Source organism: Anomaloglossus baeobatrachus, chromosome 6, assembly GCF_048569485.1.
Source record: "Anomaloglossus baeobatrachus isolate aAnoBae1 chromosome 6, aAnoBae1.hap1, whole genome shotgun sequence".
NCBI lineage: Eukaryota > Metazoa > Chordata > Amphibia > Anura > Aromobatidae > Anomaloglossus > Anomaloglossus baeobatrachus.
This window is the reverse complement of record NC_134358.1, coordinates 303042917-303064922: the sequence shown is the minus strand read 5'-3', so window position 1 is coordinate 303064922 and position 22006 is coordinate 303042917. Positions and strand designations below refer to the sequence as shown.

Genomic DNA, 22006 nt, shown 5'->3' with positions numbered 1-22006 from the left:
TGCTGGTGATTCACTGCACAGATGTTATAAATATTTTCTGCAGCGAAACATGCAGCAAATCCGCAAAAAATCCGCGGCAAAAACCGGCAAGTGCGCACAGGGCCTAAGAGGAACTTGAATATCATACAGTCAGCCAAAATGCACAAAAAATCCTGTTCTAATGCTGACTCTTGTTTTAGAAAAAGCCTTTGACTCTGTTTCTTGGCCCTACCTTTTCCAAATATTACACAAATTTGGGTTTTACCAAACCTAAATCTCAACATTACAACTGTAACACTGAGACATATAAAGCTAGACTGTTTGCAGATGATCTATCTCCCAACCAATCACGTCATTACTAGAGTTGAGCAATGTTCTAGTCGAACGGTTCGCCAATTTCATGTTCGAGTGATTTTGGGAGGTGTTCGAGTCGTTCGACAAACTCGAACGATTTGCTTAAAGTTCGGCAGTTCGAGTTACGTTCGAGAACGGTTCGATCACCAAAAAGCGTACCTAGTTACTAGCTGGCTTTTCACTGTAATAGTGTGAGTCACTGTGAATCATGATCTTATAAAAATTCAGCGTATAGTGTGCGGGGGGGACGGGGTTTAGATCAGTGCTGCTGCTGAGTGCTGAAAGAATGGCGATCGGCAATTTTTTTATTTTTTTTTCCGTAACCGCGCGTACAGTGGGGCGGGACAGGCTGTCGGCAAATCACACACACACACACACACACACACACACACACACACACACACACACAAAAACACAGCAAAGTGGATTTTTGCCAGACAAGCAAGGGCATGTGTCATAGGCTGTGCATGTCACATGTCCTTGCCTTATAAGACCCAGCCATTTTCCCCGTCGCCGCCATTATCTGTCTGCTGCGGGTGGGTAACAGTCACCGCTCCCGCTGCTGTGTGCGCTATAGACATACAGTTCAATCTACACAGCGCTTTAGGGATTACTTGTAATTTCAGCCCTTTTCAGGGCTGCATTACAGCCGTTCATAGCCATTGTTGCTAGGCAGCTCTGTGCCTGCTCTGTGCCAGCTCTGTGCAGGGGTTTATATCACAGCGTCTGGCTACATCAGCTCATGCAATTCCTTGGGGCATTGTTTCATTGGCAGTGATAGAAAGTAAGTCTTCCTTTGCTGACCAACTAGCTACAGCACCTGTGCATTCTACACACCTGTCCATTTTTGCTATGCAGTTTTAATTGCAAACAGTGCTGACACTTTTAGTGGCATACTAAAATTGTCTGGGATACTAACTTAGTGTTTTTTTGCTGACCAGCAAGCTACAGCACCTGTGCATTCTACACACCTGTCCATTTTTGCTACGCAATTTTAATTTCAAACAGTGCTGACACTTTTAGTGGCATACTAAAAATGTCTGGGATACTAACTTAGTGTTCCGTTGCTGACCAGCTAGCTACAGCACCTGTGCATTCTACATACCTGTCCATTTTTGCTACGCAATTTTAATTGCAAACAGTGCTGCCAGTTTTAGGGCCATAGTTTCATTGTCAGGGATAGTCAGTGTTGGTTCTTCAGCTGTCAATTTTGCTATACCACCTCTGCATTGTACAGCACCTGTCCATTTGTGCTATGCAATTTTAATTGCCAAAAGTGCTGCCTTTTTTAGGGGCATACTTTCATTGTCTGGGATACTACGTTAGGGTTCCTCTGCTGACAATTTAGCTATACCACCTCTGCATTGTACACCACATCTCCATGTTTGCTACGCTATTTTTAATTGCAAAACGTGCTGCCAGTTTTAGGGCCATAGTTTTATTGTCAGGGATAGTCAGTGTTGGTTCTTCAGCTGTCAATAAAGCTACACCACCTCTGCATTGTACACCACCTCTCCATTTTTGCTACGACATTTTAAGTGTCCAATCTGGTCACAAACAAAATGAGTGGCGAAAGGACAGATGCTGGTGGAAAGGGGAACAGGCGTTTTGGAAAGGGAAAAGAAAATTGTGTCCGTGGGGTAGGTGGTAAAGCTACAGTAACATCTGCTGAAGAAAGGTCATCTTCCAGCAAAAGTAAGATGTCTACTACTTTCCGTGGACAATCTGATGTGCTACCTTTTTTACGGAACCGAACAACTCTAACAAAGGTAGATGATGCACAAAAAAAAGAACATGCTTGAATGGATCTCAAGTGCTCCAACAAGTGGCCTCTTCTCCATTTCCACTTACACATCCAAAAAACAACAGTCCTCTGCGTTGTCACCCCAATCGCACTTGCTTTCCACCAGCTCTCAAGTCTCCACCCGCCCTGCAGAGTATGGTGTAACAGAGATAGGTGAGTCTGCAGAGCTGTTCAGTCACACTATAGCCTGGGAATCAGAGGTCTGCTCCAAAGCTACAGTGAGTACAGACCAGGAAATGATCTGCAGTGATGCCCAGAAGCTTTGTGAGTCAGATTCAGACCCTGATGACCAGGTTTCTGAGCATAATGTAGACCATCATTCCCAAACTGTATCTCCTCTTGCTGGAGACAATGAGTAACATACTGATGACGATGAGACTCAGATACCTGATTGGAATGACAACTTAACTATTCAGTCAGGGCAGAAAGAGGTTAGGTCTGAGGACGAGGGGAGTGCAAACACACAGGTTGATGATTAGGTTGTAGATCCCACTTACTGTCAACCCACAGTCAGGCACTCGAGGAGGTCAGCTGAGGCGGTGGAGGAGGATGCGACGGACGACGAGGTTAGCTTGTGCCTTCCTGGACACAGACCGAGTACTGGAAGCACGTCAACAACTGCATCCTCAGCCACAACTCTGCCTCTGAGCACAAGTCGGGTTGGTTCTGCAGGTCGCATGGGCTCTAATAGTTGCCTAGCCTGGTACTTTTTTTTATTTTACATCGCAAAGGATCACCCAACTCATGTGATCATTAAGATTTGTCGCCAATCTGTAAGTAGAGGCCAAAAACTCACTAGTTTGACTACTTCGTCCATGAACTGTCACATGAATAACAAGCATAAGTCCCAGTGGGAAGCTCACTGTGCTACAATGCGGCCTAGCGGAGTGGGCCAACCACCGTCTGCCCCTTCAAGTGCATCCGCGCGCTCTTCATCCTATATAACTGTGGGGACAGCTGTCACACATGCTTTTCGACGCAGACCTTCCACCTCTTTAACCGCAACAGGCAGTTTGATTTGCAGGTCGTCAGTTGTTTTGGAAGGGGAAACAGGTGCTGGTGTAGAGCTCTCTCAGACATCGAGAACACCAACTTTGGATGAAAGCAACATCATGTCTCTGCCTGCACTTTCCTCACAGACCAGCAGTTTTCCAGGGACACCCTACTCAACGCCGTCTCCGTGCAGCAGCCAGATCTCGGTCCCTCAGATGTGGACAAGTAAGGCTATATGTCCACGCTGAGGAAAATGCACGGATTTTGCCGCGGATTTCTCGCGGAAAAGCCGCGGATTTTCCGAAAATCTGCAGCAGCGGTACTTCCCAGCCATTTCAATGGCATTTTGGAAATGCTGTGTCCATGCTGCGGATTTTTCCGCGGCGGATTTGCCGCGGATTTTGATCCGGAAAAATCTGCAACATGTCAATTATTGTTGCGGATTTTGATCCGGATTTTGGCTTCAGAATAGGGAAAAAGAAAAAAAAAAAGTTGCGGATTTGCCGGGAAAGTCGCGGATTTTCATGCAGAAAAATCCGCAGCAACATTCTACCGTGGACACATAGCCTAAAAGACCATTTCCTCCTAGCCATGACAAAGCTAAGAGGTTGACTTTCACCCTCTGCAAGCTGTTGGCTACAGAAATGCTGCCTTTCCGCCTGGTGGACACAGAGGATTTTCGAGACCTTATGTCCGTCGCCGTGCCCCAGTACCAGATGCCTAGTCTCCACTAATTCTCCAAGAAAGGCGTGCCTGCGCTACACCAGCATTTCGCACATAACATCACCGCTTCCTTGAAAAACTCTGTGTGTGACAGGGTGCATTTCACCACAGATACTTAGACCAGTAAGCATGGACAGGGGCGTTACATGTCGCTGACTGGGCACTGGGTAACTATGGTTAGAGATGGAGAAGGGTCTGCTGTACAAGTCTTGCCGTCGCCACGAGTTGTGTGTCAATCCTCCGTATGTCGAAGTTCCTCCACTGCTTCTGCCTCCTCAACCTCGTCTGGGTCCTCCACCTCCGCCCAAAGCCTGTCTGGTCAGGCCACCCGCGTTGTAACTGCGCACAAGGAATCCCGCACACCTCCTTACTATGCTGACAGCAGAGCTCAACGGCATCAGGTGGTCTTTACGTTGAAATGTCTGGGAAATAAGAGTCACACAGCTGAGGAGTTGTGGTCAGCTATGGATACTGAGTTTAGTAAATGGTTGTCTCCACTCAACCTGCAGCCAGGAAAGGCCGTGTGCGACAATGCTGCAAACCTGGGTGCGGCCCTTCGCCGGGGCAAGGTGACACACATGCCTTGTATGGCTCACGTGTTGAACCTTGTTGTCCAGCAATTTTTAACCCACTATCCAGGCCTAGATGAGCTTCTGCACAGAGCACGGTCACTCTCTGCTCACTTCCGCCGTTCAACCGGCGCAGCTGACCAACTTGCATCGCTACAGAAGTCTTTCGGCCTGCCGGTTCACCGCCTGAAATGCGATGTGGCGACACGCTGGAATTCGACTCTCCACATGTTGCAGCACTGCCGAGCCCTGGTGCAATACGTTATGACGTATAGCCTGGGCCAACGAGATGCAGAGGTGGGGCAGATCACGCTGCTGGAGTGGTCTTAGATCAAGGACCTATGCACCCTTCTGAACAGTTTCGACATGGCGATGAGTATGTTTAGCGCTGACAATGCCATTATCAGCATGTCAAATCCAGTCATTTACATGCTGGAGCACACTCTAAACACTATTCGGAGTCAAGTGGTGGGACAAGAGGAAGGGGAGGAAGTACAGGAGGAGTCGTATGTGGAAGGGATACCAAGATCTACATGGTCCAGACGTTCAGCATCACCAAGGCGGCAGGCATGGGACGGTGGGGGAGAGGGATTAATAAGGGCGCATGGTAGCAGCCAAACTGTTGAGGAAAGTGCAGGAGCCCAGGAAGAAATGGAGGACGAACTGTCGATGGGCATGGAAGACTCAGCAGATGAGGGAGACCTTAGTCAAACTTTGGTTGTTCGAGGTTGGGGGGAGATGTCAGAGGAAGGAAGCATGGTTATCACCTCGCCGCCACAAGCACAGCAAGGACTTGGTCCGCATGGATGCGCAAGACACATGAGCGCCTTCTTGCTGCACTACCTACAACATGACCCTCGGATTGTCCGAATTAGTAGTAATGATGACTACTGGGTTGCCACACTCTTAGATCCCCGGTACAAGTCCAAATTTGGCGAAATAATTCCAGCCATAGAAAGGGACGCACGTATGCATGAGTATCAGCAGAAGCCGTTATGCAATCTTAGCTCGGCTTTTCCACCAAACACCAGTGGTGCACAGAGTGAATCTCCCAGTTGTAACTTGCCAAGCATGGGACTGTCTAGTCATCATCAGTCAAACCGTACCAGCAACATCGTATCTGGTGGTAACAGCAATTTTATGGAATCGTTTCATAATTTTTTTAGACCATCCTTTGCAAGGCCACAAGAGACAAGAAGTCTGACACATAGTCAACAGCTGGAGAGGATGATACAGGAGTATCTCCAAATGAACATCGATGCCATGACTGTGCAACCGGAGCCTTGCTCATTTTGGGCTTCCAATCTTGAAAAATGGCCGGAGCTCGCCACTTACGCCTTGAAGATCTTGTTGTGTCCTGCAGCCAGCGTTGTCTCGGAACGTGTCTTCAGTGCCGACAGATAAGCGCACGCATCTGTCCAGTGACAATGTGGACAGACTAACGTTCATCAAGATGAACAAGTCATGGATCAGCAAGGACTTTGCTACCCCGGTGTCTTCCAGGGGAGAGTTAAGGCTGGCGTCTTTTTGAATGTGCTTGATGCAAATCAACATGTCATGTTTGCAACTGGGGCACAAGTGATGCCACTGAAGTGGTGTGTGTGGCCCAATTTTTGGGAAAAAGGGAGACTCTGCTTGCTGTGTTTTACATGATTTTAGAAGGGCATGACATGCCTATATCTGTCAAGGAGGTAGTCCCGGCACACAGTGTATGAAAAAATTAGGACAAGTCCAGGTATGATATGCTTGAACAAGGTTTCTTTATTTTTCACCAGAAATACTGTACTGCCCGCCCAACGTTGCGGCTCACACAGGAGCCTTCACCAGGGGCCAAGAGTACTAAGACAAACATGGTATGAGAAAGAAAACAAACAGAAATTTTTTTTTTACAATTTGCATCATGACATTGCATCAGGGGAAAACAAATATAATAATAACCTATTTGGGAATGAGAAAGTAATGGGAGACAATTGTCGTGGTGTGGGGTGTGGAACAAAAGGATATAACCGCTAGGGATAAAAAAGAGGAAGATCTAAAGATAAAAGGAAAAGAAAACAGGGACAAAGAAGGAACAAAGAAAGAGAAAGGAAGGAGGGGAAAGACTAGAAGAGAGGAGAGGGAAGCATAGGAAAAAGAGAAAGGTATGAAGTAGTCAAGAGGCAAAATCTCATAGGGGACATACCCGAGGTAAATGGTTGTGATAAGAGATCTTATAGGTGCATCAGGACCTGAAAACAGGAGGGAAAATCTGGGAAGAGGAAGAGAAGAAAAGGAAATACACTAAATGTAACAAGGTGTAAACATGGGAGGAAAAAGGGAGCATAGTAGTCGGACCATGATTGACTTACTTAGAAGAGTCAGCTTAAGGAATACTCCGGTAAGAAGAAATTGTTGCTACATGTGAAGCAGACAAGGGGAGCGCCTAGTGTGGAGACATATGGATAGTATAAGCGGAATGAGTTAGAGGGACAACAGTGATGAGAAAAAAAGGGGGGGGTTATAGATAATGGATACATACCAATAAGGGGCTAGCATACAATGTGAAGGGGCTCACATGGTAGGTTGGGGTACAAGATGATTGCTGCCAATTGAAACGAGTGTCAGTAAAGGGTAATATAGTGTAAAGATATAGCAGGAATGCGGGGATGGAGAGTGAAAAATACATACCAATAAGACACTGTCATATATGTACTAGAATTATTGATCATATGTGGTATGGTAAATAGATTGCCAGGATGACATCAGTGGTACTAGAGGAGGAAAATAATAATGAGTGTAATGGTATGTAGGTGACAAAAAGAAACAAGGAGAGGATAGGAACATACCTAAAAGCACTAGGATAAAGGTGAGAGCACCAGGGGAATACCTGCAATGTCATCAAGATATAGAGTAAGTCATATGGAAGAATGAGCAAAGAGATCGTAATAAAGCAGCATAGAGGAGACATCTTACCTAAAGCGGCATGGTGATATAATCAGTATGTGGAGGGAGCCCAGGGACTGTGAGGAGGGTGAGCCTCTATATACCGGCTTGTGAACATCCATTGGTGGAGTGGGAATCACCGCTTCCAGGTGTGGGGGTAGCCCGTGGGTGTGCGCGTGACGCGCAGCCCCCGCCCCGCCCCCCAATGGGCGGAGCGTAGGCGGACGGTGCGCGCCAGGCACTCACACACAGGAGAGGCAGTGTAGGCGTGCGGGCGTGTGCGTGACGCGCGGCAATCGCCGTGTCCCACAGTGGGCGGGACATCGGCGGGCGGCGCGCGCCAGGCACACACACACTGTGATGTGTGTCAGAGGAAATGACGTGTGGGCGTGAGCATGACGTGCGGCAGCCGCCACGCCCCCGAGGGCGGGGCATAGGAGGGAGACACGCGCCAGGCACACACCCACAGTGTGTAATGAATCGGGAGTAAATACATGACGTAGATATGACGTGCCTACGCATGCGCGTTGCACAGTACCCTTTCCACGCTCCAGTGTATAGAGCGCAGATGGACGGCATGGAACGAACGCATGCGCTATGCAATAGAATCAGAGGTGAACATAATTATACGGAGCTACTCCTTGTAGATAAGGAATCCTTGGTGAGACAGATAGGCAGCTGTGGAGCGTGCTGTAGCGGAAGACGGCCTGAGTGCATATTATAAGGCATGTGGAGGGTGTTCTAGGACATCTAAAAAAAAGGGGATAGAAAATATCATTAAAAACATAAGTAAAATCACATACATGGAATTATATGAGTAATATGCTATACAGGTGCTAACATATTTAGTATCTCAAATAACTGTGTATCAACTAGTAAGATCTAGAGAACATCACTATAGTGTCAAAACATGATACAGTATGCCATAATAGGGGCAACATAATACGGAGTACATTACAGTGGGGTCATATAGAACAATGAGGCATGGTATCGAAAATATCAAAGTGCAACAATAGTAGAAGATACAAGGACAAATGAATACCGTAATGTCAAGGATAAGTACCATAGGTACGATAGGACTCCTGTAGAACCTCATAAAACATACAAAATACCATTAGGAGCAAATATGATTTCAACAGACAATTTCATATTCCCTATTGAGCCCCATGGGCTCCAGGGTTTTAAGTGTGTGGATCCAGAAGGCTTCTCGCAATTTGAGTCTCTGGATCCGATTGCCACCTCTGCGAATCGGGGGGACATGTTCAATAACCTGGTACCGCAACTGGGCTATGGAGTGGTTGTGTGAAATGAAGTGAAAAGGGATGGGTAGTAGGGTTTGTTTACAGCGAATGGTGGATTTATGCTTGCTTATGCGGTCTCGGATATGTTGGGTCGTCTCCCCAACATACCCGAGACCGCAGGGGCATTTAATGAGATAAATGACATATGAAGAGTCGCATGTGAAAAGACCCTTGATGGGGAAACGCTGACCGGTATGTATGTGGGTGGGTGAAGGTGTTGCCCTTAGTCACATTGGAACATTGTGTACAACCTAAACAGGGGAAGGTTCCATTCTTCTGTGTGGTCAAGGTGGACTGAAGGTGAGAGGGTTTAGAAGAGCCAATATCGGCTCTTACCAAATGATCTCTCAGATTTTTAGATTTCTTATGACAGAAAAGTGGAGGATGGCTGAATTCAGGAATATATGGATAGGACTGGGAAAGTAAGGGCCAGTGTTGGCGGATGATATTCCGAACGGGTGTCTTAAAAGGATGGTATATTGACACAAAAGCAGCTGAGCACAACTTATCCTCCCCATTGCCTATATCTGTGTCTCCTCCTCTTTTTACTCTTCCAGCTCTTTTGTTTTCACATGAATATATGTCCTTGTCACTTTTCCATGTGTTTGTGGTGTCTTGTGAGTTGTTTGTCACCTTTTGGACACCTTAGAAGGTGTTTTCTCTGTGTTTTGTATATGTTTGTGTTTGCCTGCCATTGTTTTCAATGGGGTTCAAATTGGTTCGTCGAACGTTCGACGAACTTGTCCTCCGTTCGACGAACCAAACAGAACTCGAACTCTAGGGGGGTGGCTCATCTCTAGTCATTACCTAACCTATGTTCTCTCCTTCAAAAATTTTAAACCATATCGGGACTAAAATGTCAACGTAGAAAAATCCAAAGCTACAGTTAGGTCCAGAAATATTTGGACAGTGACACAAGTTTTGTTATTTTAGCTGTTTACAAAAACATGTTCAGAAATACAATTATATATATCATATGGGCTGAAAGTGCACACTCCCAGCTGCAATATGAGAGTTTTCACATCCATCACATCTGAGAAAGGGTTTAGGAATCATAGCTCTGTAATGCATAGCCTCCTCTTTTTCAAAGGACCAAAAGTAATTGGACAAGGGACTCTAAAGGCTGCAATTAATTCTGAAGGCGTCTCCCTCGTTAACCTGTAATCAATGAAGTAGTTAAAAGGTCTGGGGTTGATTACAGGTGTGTGGTTTTGCATTTGGAAGCTGTTGCTGTGACCAGACAACATGCGGTCTAAGGAACTCTCAATTGAGGTGAAGCAGAACATCCTGAGGCTGAAAAAAAAGAAAAAATCCATCAGAGAGATAGCAGACATGCTTGGAGTAGCAAAATCAACAGTCGGGTACATTCTGAGAAAAAAGGAATTGACTGGTGAGCTTGGGAACTCAAAAAGGCCTGGGCGTCCACTGATGACAACAGTGGTGGATGATCGCCGCATACTTTCTTTGGTGAAGAAGAACCCGTTCACAACATCAACTGAAGTCCAGAACACTCTCTGTGAAGTAGGTGTATCTGTCTCTAAGTCAACAGTAAAGAGAAGACTCCATGAAAGTAAATACAAAGGGTTTACATCTAGATGCAAACCATTCATCAATTCCAAAAATAGACAGGCCAGAGTTAAATTTGCTGAAAAACACCTCATGAAGCCAGCTCAGTTCTGGAAAAGTATTCTATGGACAGATGAGACAAAGACCTGTACCAGAATGATGGGAAGAAAAAAGTTTGGAGAAGAAAGGGAACGGCACATGATCCAAGGCACACCACATCCTCTGTAAAACATGGTGGAGGCAACGTGATGGCATGGGCATGCATGGCTTTCAATGGCACTGGGTCACTTGTGTTTATTGATGACATAACAGCAGACAAGAGTAGCCGGATGAATTCTGAAGTGTACCGGGATATACTTTCAGCCCAGATTCAGCCAAATGCCGCAAAGTTGATCGGACGGCGCTTCATAGTACAGATGGACAATGACCCCAAGCATACAGCCAAAGCTACCCAGGAGTTCATGAGTGCAAAAAAGTGGAACATTCTGCAATGGCCAAGTCAATCACCAGATCTTAACCCAATTGAGCATGCATTTCACTTGCTCAAATCCAGACTTAAGACGGACAGACCCACAAACAAGCAAGACCTGAAGGCTGCGGCTGTAAAGGCCTGGCAAAGCATTAAGAAGGAGGAAACCCAGCGTTTGGTGATGTCCATGGGTTCCAGACTTAAGGCAGTGATTGCCTCCAAAGGATTCGCAACAAAATATTGAAAATAAAAATATTTTGTTTGGGTTTGGTTTATTTGTCCAATTACTTTTGACCTCCTAAAATGTGGAGTGTTTGTAAAGAAATGTGTACAATTCCTACAATTTCTATCAGATATTTTTGTTCAAACCTTCAAATTAAACGTTACAATCTGCACTTGAATTCTGTTGTAGAGGTTTCATTTCAAATCCAATGTGGTGGCATGCAGAGCCCAACTCGCGAAAATTGTGTCACTGTCCAAATATTTCTGGACCTAACTGTTTATTTATTACTATACCCATCCAAGATCAAGATAATATCATGGCGCAATTTGGGTTCCAGAAAAGGGATCATTTCATCACATACTTGGGTTTTAATCTAACTACAAATAAGTCTACTCTTTTCAAATGGAATTATACACCGCTTAGGCCGGTTTCACACATCCGGCATTTCGCCGTTTTTGCCGCATCCGTGAGACAACAGTACAGTGCAAATCAGTACAATGGCATTGCGGCAAGCTCCGGTCACATGCTTACCGTGATGCCATTGTACTGTATTGCACTGCACTGGAGTGTGACGGATCCGGCAAAGCGGCGAAATGCCGGATACATGAAACTATTCATAGATTCACAAGCAATGTAGCTAAATGGTCCCCGACTTCCATGCCTTTGTTAGGTAGAATCCACCCAAAAAAATGGTCACTCTTCGTAGATTCCTATATCTACAGTGCCTTGCGAAAGTATTTGGCTCCCTTGAATTTTTCAACCTTTTCCCACATTTTAGGCTTCAAACATATAGATAAAAATGTTAATGTTATGGTGAAGAATCAACAACAAGTGTGACACAATTGTGAAGTTGAACAAAATTTATTGCTAATTTTAAACTTTTTTAAAAAATAAATAACTGAAAATTGGGGCGTACAATATTATTTGTCCCCTTTTAAGTTAATACTTTGTAGCGCCACCTTTTGCTGTGATTACAGCTGCAAGTCGCTTGGGGTATGTCTCTATCAGTTTTGCACATCGAGAGACTGAAATTCATGCCCATTCTTCCCTTGCAAACAGCTCGAGTTCAGTGAGGTTGGATGGAGAGCGTTTGTGAACAACAGTTTTCAGCTCTCTCCACAGATTTCTCGATTGGATTCAGGTCTGGACTTTGACATTTAAAATTTTTATCTTTATGTTTGAAGCCTGAAATGTGAGAAAAAGGTTGAAAAATTCAAGGGAGCCGAATACTTTCGCAAGGCACTGTATTTAGAGACCTACCCACGGACATCACTACCAGAATGTTTACCTCCATACAAAAACGAATCTCTAAATATATCTGGCAAGGAACAAGACCTAGAATCAAGCAAACTACTGTGTTACATCACAGAAAACTGGAAGCCCTTTCGGTTCCAAATTTTGTCCTATATGATATGGCAGCGCAAGTGGCATAAATAGCGGTAGTCTGTGCTCCACATAGTGGTCGTAGATTGGTCAAGTTGGAAATCTCACTAATAGCAACCTATTCAGTGGGAGGGCTATTATGGTCTATAGCCGTCATGGCGAACCTTTTACAGGCCGAGTGCCCAAACTGTAGCCCTAAACCCAATTTTTTTTCCGAAGTGCCAACCAATCCTATTATATAAAGAATTGATTGTAATCTTACCTTGGCCGTCTTCTTCTCAGCAGGGGGCATCACGCTCATGCTTACCACACATTGAAGCTGAGCCCCTGCCCTTTCCAGACACAGCAGTTGGATTGATCTTTCTGGAAAAAAATTGCAGCATATTAGACAGAGATTTTAGCCTGGAATGCAATCAGATGTCACCCTGTAATCCACATCTACATTTCAAAGTCTGAACATCTCGAAATCCCATAAAGACGTACGAGTTGCTTCCCTCCCCCTTCATTGTGTAGTGCTGTCCCCCTTCCTGGTAAACATGTCCCCCATCCTGATATAGATTTCCTACATTCTGGTATATTTGTCCCCATCAAGGCCCCATCCTGGTAAATGTCCTCCATCCTGGTAAATGTTACCCATTCTTGCATGTTCCCCCATGCTGGTAAATGTACCCCATCCTGACATATTGCCCATCCTTGTAAATGTTCCCCCATCCCGGCATGTACCCCATTCCTGGTAAATGTTCCCAATCCTGGTTAATTTACCCCTTCCTGGTAAATGTACCCTATCGTGGCATGTTTCCTCCATCCTGGCATGCATGTTTCCTCCATCCTGCCATGCATGTTTCCTCCATCCTGCCATGCATGTTTCCTCCATCCTGGCATGCATGTTTCCTCCATCCTGGCATGCATGTTTCCTCCATCCTGCCATGCATGTTTCCTCCATCCTGCCATGCATGTTTCCCCATCCTGGCATGCATGTTTCCTCCATCCTGGCATGCATGTTCCCCCCCATGCTGGCATGCATGTTCCCCCCCCCCCCACGCTGCCATGTGCGTTCCCCCTCTCCCACCCCACGCTGCCATGTGCGTTCCCCCTCTCTCACCCCACGCTGCCATGTGCGTTCCCCCTCTCCCACCCCACGCTGCCATGTGCGTTCCCCCTCTCCCACCCCACGCTGCCATGTGCGTTCCCCCACCCCCACCCCACGCTGCCATGTGCGTTCCCCCACCCCCACGCTGCCATGTGCGTTCCCCCTCTCCCACGCTGCCATGTGCGTTCCCCCACCCCACGCTGCCATGTGCGTTCCCCCTCTCCCACCCCACGCTGAAATGTGCGTTCCCCCTCTCCCACGCTGCCATGTGCATTCCCCCACCCCACGCTGCCATGTGCGTTCCCCCTCTCCCACCCCACGCTGCCATGTGCGTTCCCCCACCCCCACACTGCCATGTGCGTTCCCCCTCTCCCACACTGCCATGTGCGTTCCCCCACCCCACGCTGCCATGTGCCTTCCCCCCTCTCCCACTCCACGCTGCCATGTGCGTTCTCCCTCTCCCACCCCACGCTGCCATTTGCGTTCCCCCTCTCCCACCCCACGCTGCCGCTGCCGCACACGAGTTATAAAAAAAATTAAAAAAAAAAGCAACACACAACTTACCTGCACACGCTCCCCCGCTGCGCGCTGCTGGGTCCTCAGTTCCCACGCGGCCAGCAGACGGCGCTGGTGCCGCTCTCTGATGCTCCTCCGTCTCCTAGGCAACCCACTGCAGCCTGGGGGAGGAGGAGTGTCAGAGCGGAGGAGAAATGTCTCCTCCGCTCCAACACAGATTTGATCTGCCGGCGCGACTGCACTAGCAGATCAAACCTGCAGGGTCGGGCGACAGCACGCGTGCCACCAGAATGGGCTCAGCGTGCCCCTGGTGGCACGCGTGCCATAGGTTCGCCATCACTGGTCTATAGACTCTCTCAGGGAATTTGGCACAAACTTCCCCATTCACTTTTCACTCCCTTCGCATTTGGAGATGACATTGACTTCGCTTTAATCTTCAATCCTTCCTTTCTCCCTTAACACCCCTGTTTCACAACCCATTGTTCTCACGTGGAGTTGAACAAGGGACAGTTACTTGGTGGAAATTGAAAGGAATTACTATCTTAAAGCATATATGAACCATTGATCATAAAGTTTTGATGAGACAAGACTTCAGTCAAAAATACAACCCTCCTCCCTTGAAACAATGCGTTTGAACCAAGTCTTGCACTTTGCGAATATTGTTACCAGTGATAATCGTAAAATCCCACCTTCTTACTTTGAAACTATATCTCTGACCGACTTTTTTGGCAGAGGTCTAATTTCAAGACTTTACTCCACCTTCAATGCCCCACAGGAAAATAAAAAAAATCCCCTTTCATTGAGCAGTGGGAAAATGATTTTGTTTCCCAATGATCTTGGAAAAGTGGCTGCTGTAATATGCTAACAAAAGGATGCAACCAATCCTCTCTAAGGCTATGTGCGCACGTTGCGTTTCTTCCCGCGTTTCCGCAGCGTTTTTAGCGTCAGCGTTTTTGCGCTAAAACACATGCGTTTTTGTTTTCCAGCAAAGTCTATGGGAAAAGATGAAATCCTGTCTGCACTTTGCTTTTTTTTCTGCAGCGTTTAATTTGCATATTTTGGGTCAAAAACCATGCTGAAAAAGAAGCAGCATGTCAGTTGTTTTTGCCATTTCTGCAGCGTTTCCTTAACATTGGAGTCAATGAGAAATGGCAAAATGCAACCAAAATCAACTTTCCTGCGTTTTTCATGCTTTTTACCTGCTTTTCCACTGCGTTTTTGGCTACAAAAGCGCATTCTTTTGTGGCACAAAATTAAAGGGTTCTAATGTTCCTTTACACACACACACAATAACTGAAAATTTAAATGTTATAAAATAATAAATATCACCAATTTTTCGCTTAAAATGTGCATAACCGCTATTATTTCATTATAATTGTTGATTTTACATATAGTTATAATAAAAGTGAATATAATCATTTTTTTTCTCCTTTTTTCATTCTTTTTGACTATTCCAACTTTATTTCTCAGTGTCTTGATCTACAAAACGCATCTGCAGAAACGCAGGTGAAAACGCAGGTAAAAAGCGCTGAAAACGCACTAAAAACGCGGTATATACGCATGCGTTTTTAGCGCTAAAAAATGGTCAAAAGCCATTTTGGTCAAAAACCAAGGGAAGAAAAACGTGCAGAATAAACTGCAGGTACTCCGACGCAACGTGCGCACATAGCCTAATGGAAATGTCAATCAAGATACTCCACAGACCATACTGTGTCCTAGTCAGACTAAAAATACTCTACCCAAACACTTCTGATCAATGCTTTAGGGAATGTAACACAATTGGGGATATGAAACAACATACTGTATATGGTGATACTATCCCGTAGCACAGGCCCTCTGGAAAAAAAGTTGAGCTATGTACTTTGGGACCATATTCGGCTTGGTACATTGGTCATGCTCCTGGGTTGTAAACCTCAGGGTCTGCCTAACAAATACTTTTGTCTCTTATATCACTATGGCCACTAGAATCCATATAGCTTGCAAATGGAAATTCCCCCATTCTATCTATCTAGATAGTTAGGGATAGAATTAATACGATTATGTTGTATGAATGTATTGATGCCACAAGATCAGGTAGGTTAGAACCCTTCTTCGACATCTGGAACCCATGGATAGAGCGCCATCAAGACCAAGACTGTAATCTAAGGCTGCTTTCACACATCCGGCTTGAGCTGTGCGGCTCAATCCGGCTGTGCAAGCTATGCAACGGATGCGGTGAAAACACCGCATCCTTTGCATAAGTTTTTCCCTTGCGGCCCGTCCGGTTTTTGTGGCGCATTGAAAAATGCGCCACATCGGCCGAATGCGGCGCGATGCGGTTTTTTTTGCCGCACGAAAAAACGTGCCAGGCAACGTTCCATCCGGCCGCCGCATCGGCTAAATCTGCCGCATGCGGCAAAAACCGGACGGAACGCAAGGCCATGCGGCACAATGCGGCACTAATTAAAGTCTATGCAGGAAAATCGCAACCGGCAGCAAAAAAAAACCGGTTGCGATTTTCCTGCAAAGTGCCGGAGTGTGCCGCATTGCAGAAACCGGAGGTGTAAAAGCAGCCTAACCGAAGCTTTACACCTGAGCCCTTTATGAAAATGAGATATGTGCCATTGTTACATAACCGATAATTCATTTTAGATGCAATGTAAGTTTGCTTAGTGACTTAATTCTATAAGCAAGACTGTTAATTTATACTGTTATGTGATTTTAAAATAAATAAAACATTTTTGGAACTAAAAAAGAAAAAATGGCATTAAGGAGTTAAATCTCAATTTGCACTGTGATGGCAAGTGTCTCTAAAGCTCCCGTCACATTTAACGACTTACTCACACAGTCAGATCTTACCAACGACGCAGTAACGATCAGCGACCTGTATAACTATCTCGGCAGGCGTTGGGACCCTGTTAGGAGGTCGTTGGTAGGCGTCAAACACAGTGATGTGTCCTGCCCAGCAGGACATCACCTTTGAAGAAAATGGTCCCAACCATTCAGCAACGACTAACGATCTCACAGCAGGGGCCTGATCGCTGGTAGGTGTCACACATAACGAGATCGCTGCTGCATCACAGAAATGGTGATGCAACAATGATCTCGTTAGCGATCTCGTTGTGTGTGACGGGGCCTTTAGGCAGGACCTTCCATTCAATCTTTGTTAGACTATCTGCCTTGGAGCATTAACTGATGCAATATGTTAAAAGAGAACCTGTCACCAGATTTTAGCCTTCTAAACTAAAACTATCACCTTAACCCCTTAACGACCCATGACGTACTGGGTACGTCAGGGATCGTGTGCCGTTAATCCCCGTCCCCTGCCGTGGGCAGGCGGCGATCTGCGCACATATCAGCTGTTTTCAACAGCTGACGTGTGCCTGCTAGCTGCGGGTGGAATCGCTTCCACCCACGGCCATTAACCCCTTACATTTTGCTGCCAAAATCTGGCAACGATATGTATATGGGCGCCACCATGACAGTTACTTACCCCGCCCCCACCGGAAGTCACGTGACATGATCACGTGACTTTCGGTGGTTGCCATCGTAGCACAGGGTCTTGTGATAATCGCCTGCAGCTACGAAGTTTCACTTTTGTTTTCACCTGGCTCGGAGCAGGGTGAAACAGGAAGTGACTGTATCTGCTGTTTACAGCTGTATAGCTGTGATCAGCAGATAGATAAGAGCGATCGGATTGCTGATCGCTATAGCCCCCTAGGGGAACTAGTAAAATAAAAAAAAGTTTTAAAAAATTAAAAATAAAACCTAAAAGTTTAAATCACCCCCCTTTCACCCCATTGAAAATTATAGGGTTAAAAAAATAAAAAATATTCACATATTTGGTATCGCCGCTTTCAGAAATGCCCGATCTATCAAAATATAAAATCAATTAATCTGATCAGTAAATGGCGTAGCGGCAAAAAATTCCAAACGCCAAAATTACGTTTTTGGTTGCTGCAAAATGCAATAACAGGCGATAAAAACGTAGCATCTGCGCAAAAATGGTACCGTTAAAAACGTCAGGTCGAGACGCAAAAAATAAGCCGTCACTGAGTCTCAGATCCCGAAAAATGAGAACGCTACGGGTTTTGGAATATGGCGCAAAACGTGCACCACTTTTTTTGGACAAGCTTGTGATTTTTTTTTTTAACCCCTTAGATACAAGTATTGATGTCTACAAACTCGCACCGACTCAGGCATCACATAGATACATCAGTTTTACCATATAGTGAACACAGTGAATTAAATATCCCAAAAACTATTGTACGATCACACTTTTTTTGCAATTTTTCCGCACTTGGAATTTGTTTGCTGTTTTCCAGTACACTATATGGTAAAACTTATGGTTTCATTTAAAAGTACAACTCGTCCCGCAAAAATCAAGCCCTTATAGGGCAAGATTGATGGAAAAATAAAAAAGTTACGGCTCTCGGAAGAAGGGGAGCAAAAAACAAAAACGGAAAGTGCCCGGGGGCTGAAGGGGTTAAGCAGCGCCTGTGCTGCATTATATATAGGTGCACATGATCCCCCTCCTCCCTCCTCCCCGTAGAACCCACAGTTACCTTTTTTAAAATCTCACGCCCTGTATGTAAATGGTCCCGTCCAGTCTGATGGATGTCCTAATCTGCGCCTCCTGTGCTGATTGATGTGCCTGACACCTCGGATGCCATCCACTTAAGTGTTTAGGTTTTTTTTGTGTTGTTCCAATATACAGAAAGGAAATAAACGTGTATGATAAAACGTGTAATTGCAATAGTTTTCTTGGGGAAATACTTCATTTCTTTTGGGGACAATTTCAAAGGTGTCCTCACTTTTGGCCATGACTGTAAGTGCATGCCGGCCAGACAGTGGCTAAAACAACATGCTTTTAGGCTGGGTTTACTCTGGCGTATAACACGGTAGAATGCTATCAAAAGTTTTGTCGGAAAGCACTTGGCCCAATGTTATACAATGGGGCTGTGCCTACCAGCGCTTTTTTTTTTTGTCATGCTGAATTGTGTTAAGATAAATGCTGCAATTGGCACAAAATATTGGATGGCACGCACCCAAACAAGTGTCCGATGTACGCCGACACAGACAAGTAAAAAGATTGAGAAATGAAGTTCTCCCTCTTCTGTTCATCTGAGCTCCGATTCACGCATGCGAGAGAATCTGAGCATAGTGAATAACACTCAGCTTAAACTTTAATCAGAGTGAACCAAGTGTCATTTGCATAATTGGAACCACTCTCTCTCAGAGAATCAATGGTCATATAAGCGTACCCTTATTCTGCGTCTGGTGACTGGTCGACCATGGTGACGTTATTTTATACGTTTGGAAGAAAATTCAGACGCATATCCATCCAGCTTTAGCAATGTTTATATCTTGGTGGCCACTGCCTGAATACACTGCAAGACGTTCTCTTCAATGGGAGAAAAAGCTCAGAACTCCTCTGCGTCCTCCAAGCCGCTGTGTTTTGCCCATACATCACTTAGGTCCGGCCTCTAAGTAGTTTTCAGCAGAATGGTGGGTGTCCAACACAACATTTCCACCTATCTCATAATGAAGGACTATACAGGTGATAGATCAACAATGATAAGACCCAGAGAACTTATTTAAGTGTGTTCTCATAAAATATATTTTTCCATTTTTTTTTCATACTTTTTCTTTTTTTATTTTCTCACATTTTCCCAAACGTTTGACTTTTCTTTTACTTCTTCACTTAGTCTCAATATGAGTCACCAACTTTCCCTGCTCTGATTGCTGGTCTAATATCTTCACAGGTGGCATGGTGGCTCAGTGGTTGGCACTGCAGTCTTGCAGCGCTGGGGTCCTGGGTTCAAATCCCACCAAGGACACCATCTGCAATGTGTTTGTATGTTCTCCCTGTGTTTGCGTGGGTTTCCTCCGGGTACTCCGGTTTCCTCCCATACTCCTAGGGAACCTAGATTGTGAGCCGCAATGGGGACAGTGTTGCCAATGTATGTAAAGTGCTGTGGAATTAACAGCGCTATATAAATGAATAAATATCTATCCTGCCAATCTCACACATGCAGGAGACTTGCCCTGTCCTGCTATAACTGCGTCAAAAGTGTTAAACCCGTGATTGGAGCTAGCACCATTTGCTGGCGTTACTGAAGGGTGTCAGTTTTGAAATTTTGCTGGCACCATTGATGATTTTTCTGGCTGTGCTTGTGGTCATTGCATCGAACATGTACGGCGGTTTGCGGGCATGCACTTCGGATGTCGGATAGGGGTTAACCTAAGAAGCAGCTAAAATAAACATGTCTACTTTTCCTTTAGATTAGTTAAGATTCAGTTTCACAGCTTTGTGTTGATTTTCCAGCCTTGAATTTACGAAAATATATTTTCTTCTCCTAGACTGTTATAAAAACGACTGAAACGGGAAGCACTGAACATGATTTGGGTAATCAGGGTAAAGCGTCTCATGATGTAAGTATAAAATATTGTAGTTTTTAGAAATACAATTCCATTGATCTTAACTCGGCATACATTTGTTTTTATTTTGATAGTTTTTTTTTTTTAACTTAGTAGCCAAATCACAAATTTGAGCACTGGGAAAAAGTATTTGGAAAGTCCACATTGGGGGAGGCCTTCAATTGTTAAGAAATTAGCGGAATCACTGTTAGGACACATCTGACCATAAGACGCACCTTGGTGTTAAAGTTGGATAATAGGATAAAAAATTTGAAGCAAAAAAATTTGGTCATGACGTACTGTTATGGGGGAGGTCTGCTGCTGACATTATGGGGGTAATGTCCCCCAAATCTGTAATATCATTCTGTGCCCCATCCTGGTATGTATGGTCCCCCATACTGGTACTGTATATATGTCCCCCATCTTGATATATATGTCCCTAATTCTGGTATATATGTCTCCAATCCTGGTATATATGGTGCCCCATCCTGGTATATATGCCTCCCGTTATGCTGCACTTATAAAAAAAAAAAAATTAAGAATTCTACTCACCTGCCATCTGCTCCCCTGGTGTGCAGTGTCCTCTTCTGATGCTTGCAACTGACTTTTGCGTGTAAGCAATGAGCAACGCATGACATCATTACCATGCACCTCTAGTTATACGTTGGTGTCAGCTGCCTGAGATTATCAGGGAGCCGGTGGCTGGGGCAATCAGTGTGTCCGCTGTTATAAAAAATGAATATTCACTGCTCCTGATACCCATAATCCCGCACATCTTGCAGCATCGGCTTCCATGGTAAGAGGTGGGTGGGATTATGGGCATGAGGAACTGTGAATATTTTTTCTCTTTAATAGAGAGCAAACGTATTCGCCCCAGCCGTCAGCTTCCTGCTCCTGCCTCCTGTGACCCGCTTCCCCACAACGAGCCAGGCACATCTGGACTATAAGATGCTCCCCCACTTTGCTCCCAAATTATGGGGAAAAATATGCATCTTATAGTTAGAAAAATACAGTATGGGTGGTTATAAAAACCCAAACTATAAAACTAGCTTGTCACTTAGCTCTCCCAGTGAACTGTAAAAAAACAAAAACAAAAAACACAAAACACAAGTTGTAATTTTATTTTCCCACTTAACCTTGGGAAGAAAAAATTTAAATCGTGTTGAAAAGTCACATGTCCCAAAGTAATAACTAATTTGTTTGTTCCACGAAAAAACCTTCGTAACCGGAAAAAGTGGAATGAATAAAAAAAATTACATTTTACCAAAAAATGTTGCTTTTGCCACTATTTATTCACCATTATAAGGGATAGCACAACAAAATGAACCCCAAAATTTGTTACCCAGTTTCTTCTGAGCGTGCTGATACCCCACGTAGTCAGAAACCTCTGTTTGAACAAACAGCAGGGCTTCAAAGGGAATTTGAATTTTGGAACACAAATTTGGCTAAAATATATTGCGGGCTCCATTTCACATATGCTGTTATGTAAAACACCTATAGGTGCTTTACAGAACTTTTTAAAATATGGATATGAAATTGGTGGTTACATTTTTTTCCACTAAAATGTTGTTTTAGCCCAAAATTTGTAATTTTGTTAATGGACCACATAATTTGTTACGCAATTTCTCCAAACACAGTGATACCCCATATATTGTCAAAAACTAATGTTTGGGCACATGGCAGGGCTCAGAAAGCAAACAGCACTATTTGATTTT

At 44.9% G+C, this 22006-nt stretch overlaps 1 protein-coding gene across 6 annotated transcripts in view; it reads left to right on the top strand.

The window, feature by feature from the left end:
* Positions 1-22006, top strand: part of LOC142244310 (uncharacterized) — a 417067-nt gene that overhangs the window by 43471 nt on the left and 351590 nt on the right. For 5 of the 6 annotated variants that reach the window (XM_075316518.1, XM_075316515.1, XM_075316520.1 and 2 more), the window contains exon 2: positions 20235-20306. The exons of the other annotated variant lie outside the window; for it this stretch is intronic. In XM_075316518.1, the coding sequence (XP_075172633.1) occupies positions 20235-20306 (72 nt within the window). The remainder of the gene's footprint in view (positions 1-20234; positions 20307-22006) is intronic. 6 annotated transcript variants of the gene reach the window in all.